Raw genomic sequence first — 12,627 nt, forward strand, 5'->3', positions numbered from 1 at the left:
CCCAGTTGCGTAGATAGATGCTCATGATCTCAATCACTGGATTATCTGGTACAGATTGCTGAGTGCTGCGTTAAACAAACAAACATTGCATGGACGTACACTGGTGAAACATAATTTTGTTAGTGATACATGATATAATGAATTACTATGTTAACATTTATTTTTCAATATATCAACAATGACGCAAATAATCGTGTCTGCGAGGAAATATTACCTGAACTAGAGTGAGTGAGTTGGGTTTAACGCCGCTTTTAACATTATTCCAGTTATATCACGGCGTGTCAGCTTAATGTGGGAGGAAAGCCCGAAGTGATGCAGGTCTCCGACGTTTACCACTTCGGTGAAACCCACGGGCACGGGTATGGTGCTGACAAACCTAGAAACATAATCGGGGCGACACCGGGATTCGCACACGCAATCATAGGTTTCTGGCGTGTCAAATCAAGTACCAAGGCCAGAACGTCTTTGTCCGTTTTGTATTGTGCCATATACAGAAACTGAATTCCACTTTCGTCTCGAGGGTCCATTCTATTCGAATTTAAGGGAACAGGTACTTCCTAAATATTTTTGCATAAGTCCAACTCTGGATAAACTAAAACAATTATATAGCTGCAACCTCTATGTTATAAGAAGATTTGCAAAGTATGCATTTCTCGCACTCAAGAAAAGGAACACTCTTCTTAAAGATGTGCCTGTTATGTAACACTATGTTATTGTAACAATGTGAGACTGGTCGTTGCCAGTGTGTGTAACATGTGTTGGTACCCGATCCGGGGGGGGGGGGGGTTATGACCGGCCTCAGGAACCTTTTGTGCATCCCTCTCAGCACTCTGATGAGTGTTGACCACTTGTTCGTGGCTCGCGGTTCCCTGATGTAATAATCAGCGCTCTCTGTACATGTGAACTGACTAATCCAATGTACCTTGTATAATGGGCCGGTGGCCCCTTTACGGAATAAACTCAAACTCATTCAATAGACGCAACTCTTCACAGCGAATCGCGGCGCCTAAGACGACTCGGCCACTCGTGCCCCCACATGTAACTAGACAAACGTATTAAAATGGATTTGTGTAACCAGTGAACCTGTTTTATCTTGTTGGCGTTCTTGCGATGTTGGAAACGCCAGGCAAGGAATTGAAGACAGTGAGTGAGTAATTTAGCTTGTCGGAGGAAAGCTGAAAGTGATCCCGGTCTTTGACGTTTACGTGCTCTGGTATGGTGCCGATGAACCTAGAAACATTGATACGTGATGAAGTGGAAATTGAACCCACTTTAACAGGTTCCGGACACGTCTAGAGGGCGTAGCTGAGCCAGCCGTAAATATACACATACATGATGGCATGGTTCTGTAAATCTGTATCATAAAATTCAAGTTGGACCTAACTAAAGAAACGAACGTGCTTGTTGTATAACCTCATCATATATTGACACATACTTTAATCTTTGAGTGACGGGGCCCACTGTCATTATCTTGTTTCTTGTTTAACGCCGCACTCAGCTATATGACGGCGGACTGTAAATAGTCGAGTCTGGACCAGAAAATCCAGTGATTAATATCTTGAGCATCGATCCACGCAATTGCGATCGATGACATGCATTTACCAAGTCAGCGAGCCTGACCGCCCGATCCCGGTAGTCGCCTTTTACGGCAAGCATGGGTTGCTGAAGACCTATTCTACCACGGATTAACCAACTAACAAACAAACAAACATACATGTAAGTGAATGATCTCACCCTTGTTTATCATTGGACCGACCTTCTGTTATTAATGTTTAATGGCACAAAATGTCGGGCGCAATTACACATAATTTCGACTTCACAAACTAGGGATTTCAGGAAGATTGATCATATTGATCAGATGAGCTACCAACGTCGTTTACGGCGTGGTGTCTAGACTTTAAATATTGCAGTAAGGATCCACAGGATCCGCATTTTATTATCGACATTAACAGTGAGTGAGTTAAAATGTAACGTCGCATCGGCAATTAGCTCAGCCATATAGCGACTCGTCATTAACATAATGATCATTATTTACATTGTTATTTATATCCTTTTCAGGAAGAGAGAGATGTCATCATGGTATATATTTCCGGGTACTCCTTGTCTATTATTCTCTGTGTCCTGGGAGTCATCATTTTCAACATGTTCAGGTGAGCTAATTGATGTAATTATGCACGTGATCCTTTGTCATTGTATGAAAACATGTCCTCGTTTTGAATACTTTAGCTGACCAGTACATATTTCTGTCCTACCTGTTAAACCGTTTTCAGATTCAGTTTCGGATGTACTGCCTGATTTTATATCCTGTTCAAGCCCCGACAGGTCAATATAGTGAAAACTAGGTATCCATCGTTGCGCGTGTCATTTGTCAGGAAATGTAGCTAAAATATTACTGTAACATATTTGAATGCGGAAACGTAACCACTGACGTTAACATGAAAAACGGGCGGTGTGGTAGCCCAGAGGATAAAGCGTTCGCTCGTCACACCAAAGACCCAGGTTTGATTCCCCACATGGGTACAATATGTGAAGCCCATTTCTGGTTTGGTTTAGTCTGTAAATAATCGAGTATGGACCAGACAATCCAGTGATTGATATCATGAGCATCGATCCAGGCAATTTGGATCGATGACATGCATGAACCAAGTCAGCGAGCCTGACCACCCGATCCCGTTAGTCGCCTTTTACGACAAGCATAGCCGCCTTTTACGGCAAGCTTGGGTTGCTGAAGACCTATTCTACCCCGGATTTTCACGGGTCCTAAAACCGGCGTAACACCATATTCACTCATTCACTACATTAGACCCGTGAAATGGAAAGTCAAACAAGTGTTTTTTTGTGGGGGTTTTTATGCAAAAAAATGACAAATTACAAGAAACAATAACTAAACAAGCGTATAGTCAACAAAGTCATCTATATGCCCCGCCCATTTTAACACGTTACGGTCCCAAACATTTCTCTTTGCCCATGTCAAAATAGCTGCAATGGAAATTCTAAAATAAACATTTCTAAAACTCCTGAATATCAAATGGCACCAGTTTAGTATATGTTTTATATATAGAAATGCAATGTTTGGCAAGGAAATATTTAACAGTCAATTTGTTATATATACTCCTTAAGTGAACCCACCCTATGTTAAAACTTAAATCCAACTTGTTGCCACACGTAAAAAAAAAAAAATTCTAAAATTCCTAAATAGCAAAAGGCACCAGTTCAGTATGTGCCTGGTAGACATGCTAAGGTTTGTAAGAAAGTATTTTACAGTTTTTGAGTTACGCTCCGGAAACGAACACCACCCTAATAGAAGTCCAACTTGCTGCCATGGAAACGTACAAAATAAAAATTTCTAAATTTCCGAAATAGCAAAAGGCACAACTTCACCACTTAAGTGATATAAATGCAAAGTTTGATGAAGAAATACAGACGGCCGGACATGCCCATAGCTATATCCCCTCGCATTACATGCCGGGGGATAAGAAAGCACAAATGTGACTCATTGGTTTCCGGGTTAGAGTAGGTCCCTACCAACCTGTGCTGGTCGAATAGCAACTTGGATCGTCGGACCCGTGAAGATACCGGGTTAGAATAGGTCTTCAACAACCCATACTTGCCGTAAAAGGTGACTATACTTGTCGAAAAAGGCGACAAACGGGATCGGGTGGTCAGGCTCGCTGACTTGGTTTATGAATGGCACCAGGGCACCAATGCGACCATGCTAGTAGTAAGAGGCGACGAACGGGATCGGGTGGTCGGGCTAGATGAATTGGTTGATGCATGTCATCGTATCCCAATTGCGTGGATCGATGCTCATTAGATTAATTACTGGATTGTCTGGTCCTGACTCGATTATTTACAGACCGCCGTCATATAGCTGGAATATTGTTGAGTGCGGCGTAAAACAACAAAACAACCAACAACTATTGGATCGTCGGGCAGTCAAGACTCGAGGACTTTGGCGACAGCCTGACTTCTTTACCCTTCGAAATATACGGCACCGCAAGTAACTGTAAGCTCCAACGACGGGGACGCAGGTGCTTGCTCTACACGTGATGAACTCGTCGGTTCAGCAGAACAGGAAGGAAACTCGACAACTATCATTACGCCAGATATATTGCAATGAAAATTCATAGAATCTGAAATAGGATTCACATGACCATGAGCTAAAAGTTTTGACCTTTGTGCATCAATCGCCACACATCAGTCCCAGACGAATTATGCGATAAAAATACCAAACGTTTAGGGAAAAAACAATTTTCCCCATCAAATATTAATATAAACTCAATTATTTCTCTACGACTTTTAATCTATTGCATTTAGACATTTCAGGTTTGGTTTAACATGTCAACTTTTTGTACATGTAGTCGGAAGAACGATTAAAGTGAGAATTATTTATTTAAAGTTTCGGTAATTATTGTAGGATTTATATTGTGTGTGTTTTAACATACGAATGACCAAGTCGATAGAAAAGCTTGAAAATAATGAAAATTGTGCACTGATTGACAAAAGGTTGGTTGGTTTGTTATTTAACGCCGCACTCAGCAATATTCCAGCTATATGACGGCGGTCTGAAAATAATCGAGTCTGGACCAGACAATCCAGTGATTGATAGCATGAGCATCGATCCACGCAATTGGGATACGATGACATGCATCAACCAAGTCAGCGAGCCTGACCACCCGATCCCGTTAGTCGCCTTTTATGGCAAGCATGGGTTGCTGAAGACCTAAAAGGGCAGGTTCCGTGATTGCGACCGCAATCACATCATTCGTCTAGGACTGACATATTATATAAGTCATCAAAACTTTTGTTAAATAATGATTCGAATAATGAGTGAGTGAGTTATAATTTTTCATCGCATCGGCAATATTGCAGCCATACCGCGATGATTCGAATAATGAAAGCATTTCCTGTATATATTGCTAGGATGGAGGGGATTCTTCGCAATCGCAGAATTCGTCTATGACTGACATATGTCATAATTCATAAAAACTTTTGATAAATAATGATTCGGATAATAAAAGCAGTGCCCGTATATATTGCTAGAGTGGAGCTGATTCTGCCTGTATTGCACAGCTCTCTGCATTAATCAGGGTTCCCGGAGTTACATTAATCAGCATGCATTGTTTCCTTGACACTGAAATCCCAACAGGAGGTTTATCAAGCAATCTCATTAAAATCAGATCTAAGTTCTCGCTGATACGGAAGCCTTTTAGGGCCATTGGTTTTTTAAAATTTTGTTCGATACATATCTTGAAATTTCAACTTAGTATCTTGAAATTTCAAGATAGTATCGAAAAAAATAAATGGCCTTAAAAGGCTTCCGTACGCTACCGCAAAACAAAGCGTGTAGCGAGAACTAAGATCTGATTTTAATGAGATTGGTTTATCAAGTAAATCAAACTCTTAACAATTTGAACCGACATTCAATAATTTGAAAAGTTTGTGACGACAAATCCCCATTCGATATTTTTGTGGGCCCTTAATGCCCTCTGGGGTTTCTCAGAGGATTCTTTGTTTAAACCAAATAAATGATTGAGCAGGGCTTGCTTGCCCTTTTCGCGTTTACCTTGCATCATCACTGATTTTCCGGACCCGTGAAGATCTGGGGTAGAATAGGTCTTCAGCAACCGATGCTTGCCGTGAAGATCTGGGGAAGAATAGGTCTTCAGCAACCGATGCTTGCCGTGAAGATCTGGGGAAGAATAGGTCTTCAGCAACCAATGCTTGCTGTACAAGGCGACTGTGTAAGAGGCGACTAACGGGATCGGGTGGTCAGGCTCGCCGACTTGGTTGATGCATGTCATTGATCCCAAATGCGTGGATCGATTCTCATGATATTAATCACTGGATTGTTTACCTGACCACCCGATCCCGTTAGTCGCCTTTTATGACAAGCATAGTCACCTTTTACGGCAAGCATGGGTTGCTGAAGACCCGGAATCTTCACGGGTCCCCTCGGTCAGCACGTGGAAGGGGTGGTATCCAAGATGTACTATTGTCACTCAGACTCGGTTGTGAGCTGACGCATACTGTTTTCGTGGAAACAAAGGCACATTTAATCATTAAGGCAGCAACAGCATTGATCATGCGACGTGTGCAAGGCGCTGAACGTTTCCCTGCCATAGGCATGTTGCAGGTGTGCACACGTCGGAATATTGTTGGCCAAACGCTGCACGTTTCTCAATCTTGTCATCAGCAGAATGTTGGCCCGATACCAACAAACACATGACGTCGATAATCGCCACTCATAAGGGTATCGGGTGCTAGAGTACATCCCCAGACGGTGCGAAATCGTCCGCACAGATGACATATGCGTGCACGACTAGCATGCCTCACCCCACACCTTACTGAAATTCAATGGTGTTGAGATCGATGTTCGACTAATGCCAAGTGTTCTGACTAATCGAGGTTCACTCTCGACTGACATAATCGAAGGAATCGAGTTTGGAGACCTAATGAGCGTTTTATGGTCGTTAACGTCGTACAGCAGGATCGTTTGCGGGTGGGTCCTTCATGGTATGGGGGGTGTCACAATGACTGGCCGAATTGCGCTCCATATGGTCCATTGCCGAATTTGTGGCCACCAGGTGGCTTTGATGACCGAGTTTCTTATCTAAAAGTGTTTACTATATTTCAGTGAGTTTGTATGCAAAGTAATAATTATGCGTAGAAGTCCAAGTACGCTGTTTTAGGGTTAAAAGATTCCAGTCTAAACTCATATTAAGGACACTTGTCGGCCATCTTGAAAAGTCGAAAACGGCCAATAGTTGAAAACGCTCAGTAATACTGAATATCTTTTTGGAAACACAATATGGCTATTTCGCAAAAGAGCACATGCTTTATCCATCAAGATTGTACCTCGTCTGAAATATGGAAGATACTTATATTGATAATTGATGGCCATATTGGATTATGCAAATTGGAAATATTTCCCAAACTAGGATTGCTTGGGACTCTTAGTATCTTGTTCTGTGGACCTTTTAGAAATGCATAGTGGTGAAATAATTTCGGTTGCAAGTTGTTCCAAGTTCAGTGCAATATGGCCTAGATGGCCTGGACTGTATTCCGCAAACCATGCGTGTCGTAATAGGCGACTATGCTTGTCGTGAGAGGCGAAGAATGGGATCGGGTGGTCAGGCTCGCTGACTTGGTTGAAGCATGTCAACGTATCCCAATTGCGTGAATCGATTCGCATGATATTAATCTGGTCCAGACTCATTTTGTTTGTTGTTTAACGCCGCACTCAGCAATATGACGGCGGTCTGTGAGTCTGGACCAGACATTGCAGTTATTGACATCATGAGCATCGATCCACGCGATTAGGATCGATGACATACATCAACCAAGTCAGCGAGTCTGACCACCCGATCCCGTTAATCGCCTCTCCAGACTCAATTATACTGAGTCAAATTAAAAACTTCATATTTTAAAAGTAATTCCATATATTATATACAACGGACAAATGTATCAGAAGGTAATTTTTAATCATTAATGTCCAAAGAAGGATCTAAATTAACGGTGGTAACCATGATATGTCCCAAGCACCTCGGTATTCGGTAATAACATCAACAGTTTAAGTCATAAGTCCCAAGCACGAGAATCTGATGGCACACAAGTTCAGTAGCCTGTATGGCCACCATGTGCGTTGACAACTGCCACACAACGCCTCCGCATGGACCTTGTGATGCTTGTGAACACGTGATTGGGAAGACGACGCCATTGTTGCTGCAAAATGGTGCCAAGATCTTGCAAATTCTGTGATTGGTTCTGGAGAGTGCGCAGCCTTTTGCCAAGAGCATCCCAGACGTGTTCGATGGGATTGAGGTCGGTATACATTGACGGCCAGTCCATGACGTTGACTCCCGCATTCTGAAGGAAATTGCTATGTGGGGTCTGGCATTGTCGTGTTGGAAGATCAAACCGGGTCCATGTGCTGCCATAAAAGGCAGATGTTCTGGTGCCAGTACCTGGTCGCGGTAAGCAGCAGCGTTGAGGTTGCCACGGATGACAAGAAGCCTGGAACGTGCATTGCCACAGAAAGCACACCACACCATGACACTTCCGCCTCGAAATCTGTCAACTTCCTGTACACAACACTGGGCGTAACGTTCATGACGGCGCCTCCACACCCTCGCCCTACCATCAGCAAATCGAAGATTAAATCGGTATTCATCACTTAAGACGACTTGATTCTAATTCCTCTGGGTCCATCGTAAGTGTCGCTGTGCCCACAATTGACGTTGACGTCTGTGTAATTGAGTCAGAATCGGCCCGCAGTATGGCAGTCGTGCTTGAAGATGAGCAGTTCTCAGACGGTTCCGAACAGTTTGCGCACTCAGTCTACCCCTAAACAGTTCATTTCTGGTTGATGTAACCGTCAAAAATCGGTTACGGAGGTGACCTAAGACAATCTGACGATCCTCTGCGTGTGACGTCACACGTGGTCGACCTGGCCGAGGGCGATCAACGGTGGTACCCGTTTGCTGTAGACGAGTCTGTAAATCTTAAACAGTCCGTCGACTACAACCCATCGTCCTTGCGATTTCAGCTACGGACGTTCCCGTCTGCAACATGCCGATGGCACGTTCACGTTGCACATTTGAAAGGCGTTGAAAGACTTAAAGTTTTGTTTTCTTGTGTTTTTCTTTTTTGGTTAATTACTGCTAACAAGTATGGCTGAAAACACGTGCGGTTTATGGCCACGTGACCAGTTGCATGTGAAAAACCACTTTTGCCACTATAGTGCTGTGCACATGATTTTGATCGATTCACCTGAAACAAAAACGGGTGTTATCTGAAGACAATACGTGGTCATTACTGTTTAAATACACAATAAGGGCCCACAATTATAACTGGTCAAAACGTTAAAATTTTAGGATTGTGAAGTTTTTAATTTGGTTCAGTATATTTACAGACCGTCATCATATAGCTGGAATATTGCTGAGTGCGGCGTAAAAAAGCAAACAAACAAAACAAACCCTTTTCTAAACTATGACAGATACGTCTTTCCTGCAAATACATCTGCCGATGCTAACCAACAACAGCGTCAGATACCTGTTCACAAGAATCTCTTCCTTGTGTACCATTTACTCTCTATTCATTTAGATGTAGGGAATGTGCTTTATTCAAATTGGCACAGAGTTGGCAAAGGCGACAGCGCAATCTTGGCTTAAGCCATTTTTAATACGACGGCTGGAAAAGGATGATATTCGTTTACCTGACGCTAGAGCATCCACAGGAGTATTGGTGACCCAATCAGCTTCAAACTGACGGATCTTGATGTCTTCAGCATCCAGTGTTCATGACTTTGTGGATATCAATATCAAAAGGACAGGACGACTTATCCATCTTTATATATGTCAATTACAAACGGTTGTTTGTTAAACTCGAGGACAACCACAATCCTTAATGTATTTGAGGAGCAACTTTCTTAAAACTCACAGAACGTATTTAACCGCCGTCATATAACTGAGTACGGAGTTAAACAACAAGCAAACAAACAATTGAGACAAGTGGAATAACACCAAAGGATTTGCTTGAATTCTTGCAATCTCAGAAATGAACCAAGTTCTACAACGTCAAAACATTTGCGTTGACTTTGTACACCACTATCCCAGCAATTAAGGGGAAACTTCATTATTGTAAGCACAGGGCATCTGCCAATAAACTAATCCCTATCCTCAAAGGCTCAGGACATTGTGTACAAAAACAAAAGCACATGTCATCTGAACTGCACTGAAAGACAATGTTTTGGTTTGTTGTTTAACGCCGCACTCAGCAATATTCCAGCTGTATGACGGCGGTCTGTAAATAATCGAGTCTGTCAAGACAATCCAGTGATTAATATCATGATCATCGATCCACGCTATTCGGACAGGCATCAACCAAGTCATCGAGCCTGACCACCCGATCCCATTAGTCGCCTTTTACGACAAGCATAGTCACCTTTTACGGCAGGCATTGGTTGCTGAAGACCTATTCTACCCCGGAATCTTCACTGGTCGAAAAAACAATGTGTGAAATGCTGGACCTTGTCATTGATAGTGTCAAGGTGTAAAATGCTGGACCTTCACATTGATAGTGTCAATGTGTAAAATGCTGGACTTTGTCATTGATAATGTCAATGTGTGAAATGCTGGACCTTGTCATTGATAGTGTCAATGTGTGAAATGCTGGACCTTGTCATTGATAGTGTCCATGTGTGAAATGATGGACCTTGTCATTGATAGTGTCCATGTGTGAAATGATGGACCTTCTCATTGATAGTGTCCATGTGTGAAATGATGGACCTTCTCATTGATAGTGTCCATGTGTGAAATGATGGACCTTCTCATTGATAGTGTCAATGTGTGAAATGATGGACCTTCTCATTGATAGTGTCCATGTGTGAAATGCTAGACCTTCTCATTGATAGTGTCAATGTGTGAAATAATGGACCTTCTCATTGATAGTGTCAATGTGTGAAATGATGGACCTTGTCATTGATAGTGTCAATGTGTGAAATGATGGACCTTCTCATTGATAGTGTCAAGGTGTGACATGATGGACCTTGTCATTGATACTGTCAATGTGTAAAAAGCTGGACCTTCTCATTGATAGTGTCAAGGTATGAAATGCTGGACCTTCTCATTGATAGTGTCAAGGTGTGAAATGCTGGACCTTGTCATTGATAGTGTCAAGGTGTGAAAAGCTGGACCTTTTCATTGATAGTGTCAAGGTGTGAAATGCTGGACCTTGTCATTGATAGTGTCAAGGTGTGAAATGCTGGACCTTGTCATTGATAGTGTCAATGTGTGAAATGCTGGACCTTCTCAATGATAGTGTCAAGGTGTGAAATGCTGGACCTTTTTATTGATAGTGTCAATGTGTGAAATGCTGGACCTTCGCATTGATAGTGTCAAGGTGTAAAATGCTGGACCTTCTCATTGATAGTGTCAATGTGACATTTTGGGATAAGACATTCAGACAAGAAGTAGGCACCCCCATAGTTCTTGTTTTGTTTTGTTTTGTTTGTTGTTTAACGCCGCACTCCAATATTCCTATATGACGACTGGTCACTAGTTGTGCTTATCACATTGAACGTTTAGAAGACTATTGATATTCCTAAAGCTAAACTTCCTGGCCAAATTCCCTTGTTTTTGTTTTTCCAGTCCGGGTAGGATTTGTTAGTTTGTTTAACGCCGCACTCGGCAATACCCCAACTATACGACGGAGGTCTGTACATAATCGGGTGGAGTACACCCTAATCGATTGACAACCTATCAAAACTATGAATGGCGTTCCAAGAAAGACTCAGTCGTTCCAAATTTCATATTGATACCTACTTAAACAGACTGGTCTGTTCTTATTATTAATCAGGGCGGAAAAGGCATTTGAACCCACGACCAACGGAGCAGGGCACGGCTAAGCGACACAGCTTTTAACAGCTACTTGCGGCGCCTTGAAACGCCGGCTACCCCAACGAGTGAGTGAGTTAATATTTAATGTCACATCGGCAGTATTTCAGTCATATCGTGACGAAAAGTTATACATTAATGATACATATATTTAGACTAAATAAAAAGCTGTCAACGATGGACAGGACAATAACTAGAATATCACAGATTTGATTTAAAACTAGTTGAATATTAAAAAGCAGTAAGTGTTAATGAACAACACAATATAAAAATGGGCTAGAGATCGTCGGTCACTGAAGGGAGATCACCATACCAGGGACCCTGGGGACTTACAGTGCCTTTGCTTCCTGCATGGACCCCGGCAGGATTTATATCATCCCTTCAGCCACTGGCGACAGTGTACTAGATATGTCAAAGATTAAAATGACGAATATACTACGTTTAAAAGCCTGGCATGCATAAAATACTTTGAATGATATGGGACCAACATACCCTCTTAGGGGGGGACAATAATTTTACGCTACTTCAATCCCCCTCGAGGGTACAGCCACTAACAAGCTCGGTTATAAATAAGCACTTCCAATTTATAAAATAATACACTAAATACATCAAAATGTATGAATAAGTTCATGACATATTTTAATAGCCCGAAGGCACGAAAGTGAATCTGACAAAATAATGAAATCTTTATATTTGGATTTGTTCTTGACATATTTAAGAGCTGTTAAAATTGCGTGTGCTTTTGCTGTGAATATTGAACTATTATCGGGTAATCGTGAAGAAACTGTTCAGGATCCAATGACAGTGGCACTAACAACTGCGCCACCATCCTTGGCTCCATCTGTAAACATAGATTTATAAGTGTCATAAGGGTGTTTCGTAATTGATTGTATTCTTGTTTATAAATTAGTGGATTTGTCTCAGAACCTTAAGTCTAGCTAATGTGAGGTCTACATTTGAAAACAGTTGTGTGGGAGCCATATCTTGAAAGTTAATGTTTGCCGCAGAAACGACAGATTTACTTCTGATTCCAAGTGGTGGAACAAGATGCTACCCCAACGAAACAGTGATGACAATCATGTACCAAATGTTTGTTTCAGGCAGCTGAAGTGTAGTAGGGTGACTATGCACCAGCATCTGTTCATATCCTACATCCTGACCGGAATGATGTGGATCGTCACCTACACCACTGTACCCATGCAGCCAGATGTCCTCCGCAGCAACCCGGTAG

General features: G+C 42.1%; 1 protein-coding gene across 1 annotated transcript in view; it reads left to right on the plus strand.

The window, feature by feature from the left end:
- The window catches only part of LOC139465127 (calcitonin receptor-like), a 64,909-nt gene that overhangs the window by 20,846 nt on the left and 31,436 nt on the right, over nt 1–12,627 (plus strand). Inside the window, exons 4-5 of the mRNA XM_071246816.1 lie at nt 2,059–2,150; nt 12,497–12,623. Of these exons, the coding sequence (XP_071102917.1) occupies nt 2,059–2,150; nt 12,497–12,623 (219 nt within the window). The remainder of the gene's footprint in view (nt 1–2,058; nt 2,151–12,496; nt 12,624–12,627) is intronic.

Source organism: Haliotis cracherodii, unplaced genomic scaffold, assembly GCF_022045235.1.
Source record: "Haliotis cracherodii isolate W230 unplaced genomic scaffold, xgHalCrac1.p SCAF_17, whole genome shotgun sequence".
In the NCBI taxonomy this organism is placed as follows: Eukaryota; Metazoa; Mollusca; class Gastropoda; order Lepetellida; family Haliotidae; genus Haliotis; species Haliotis cracherodii.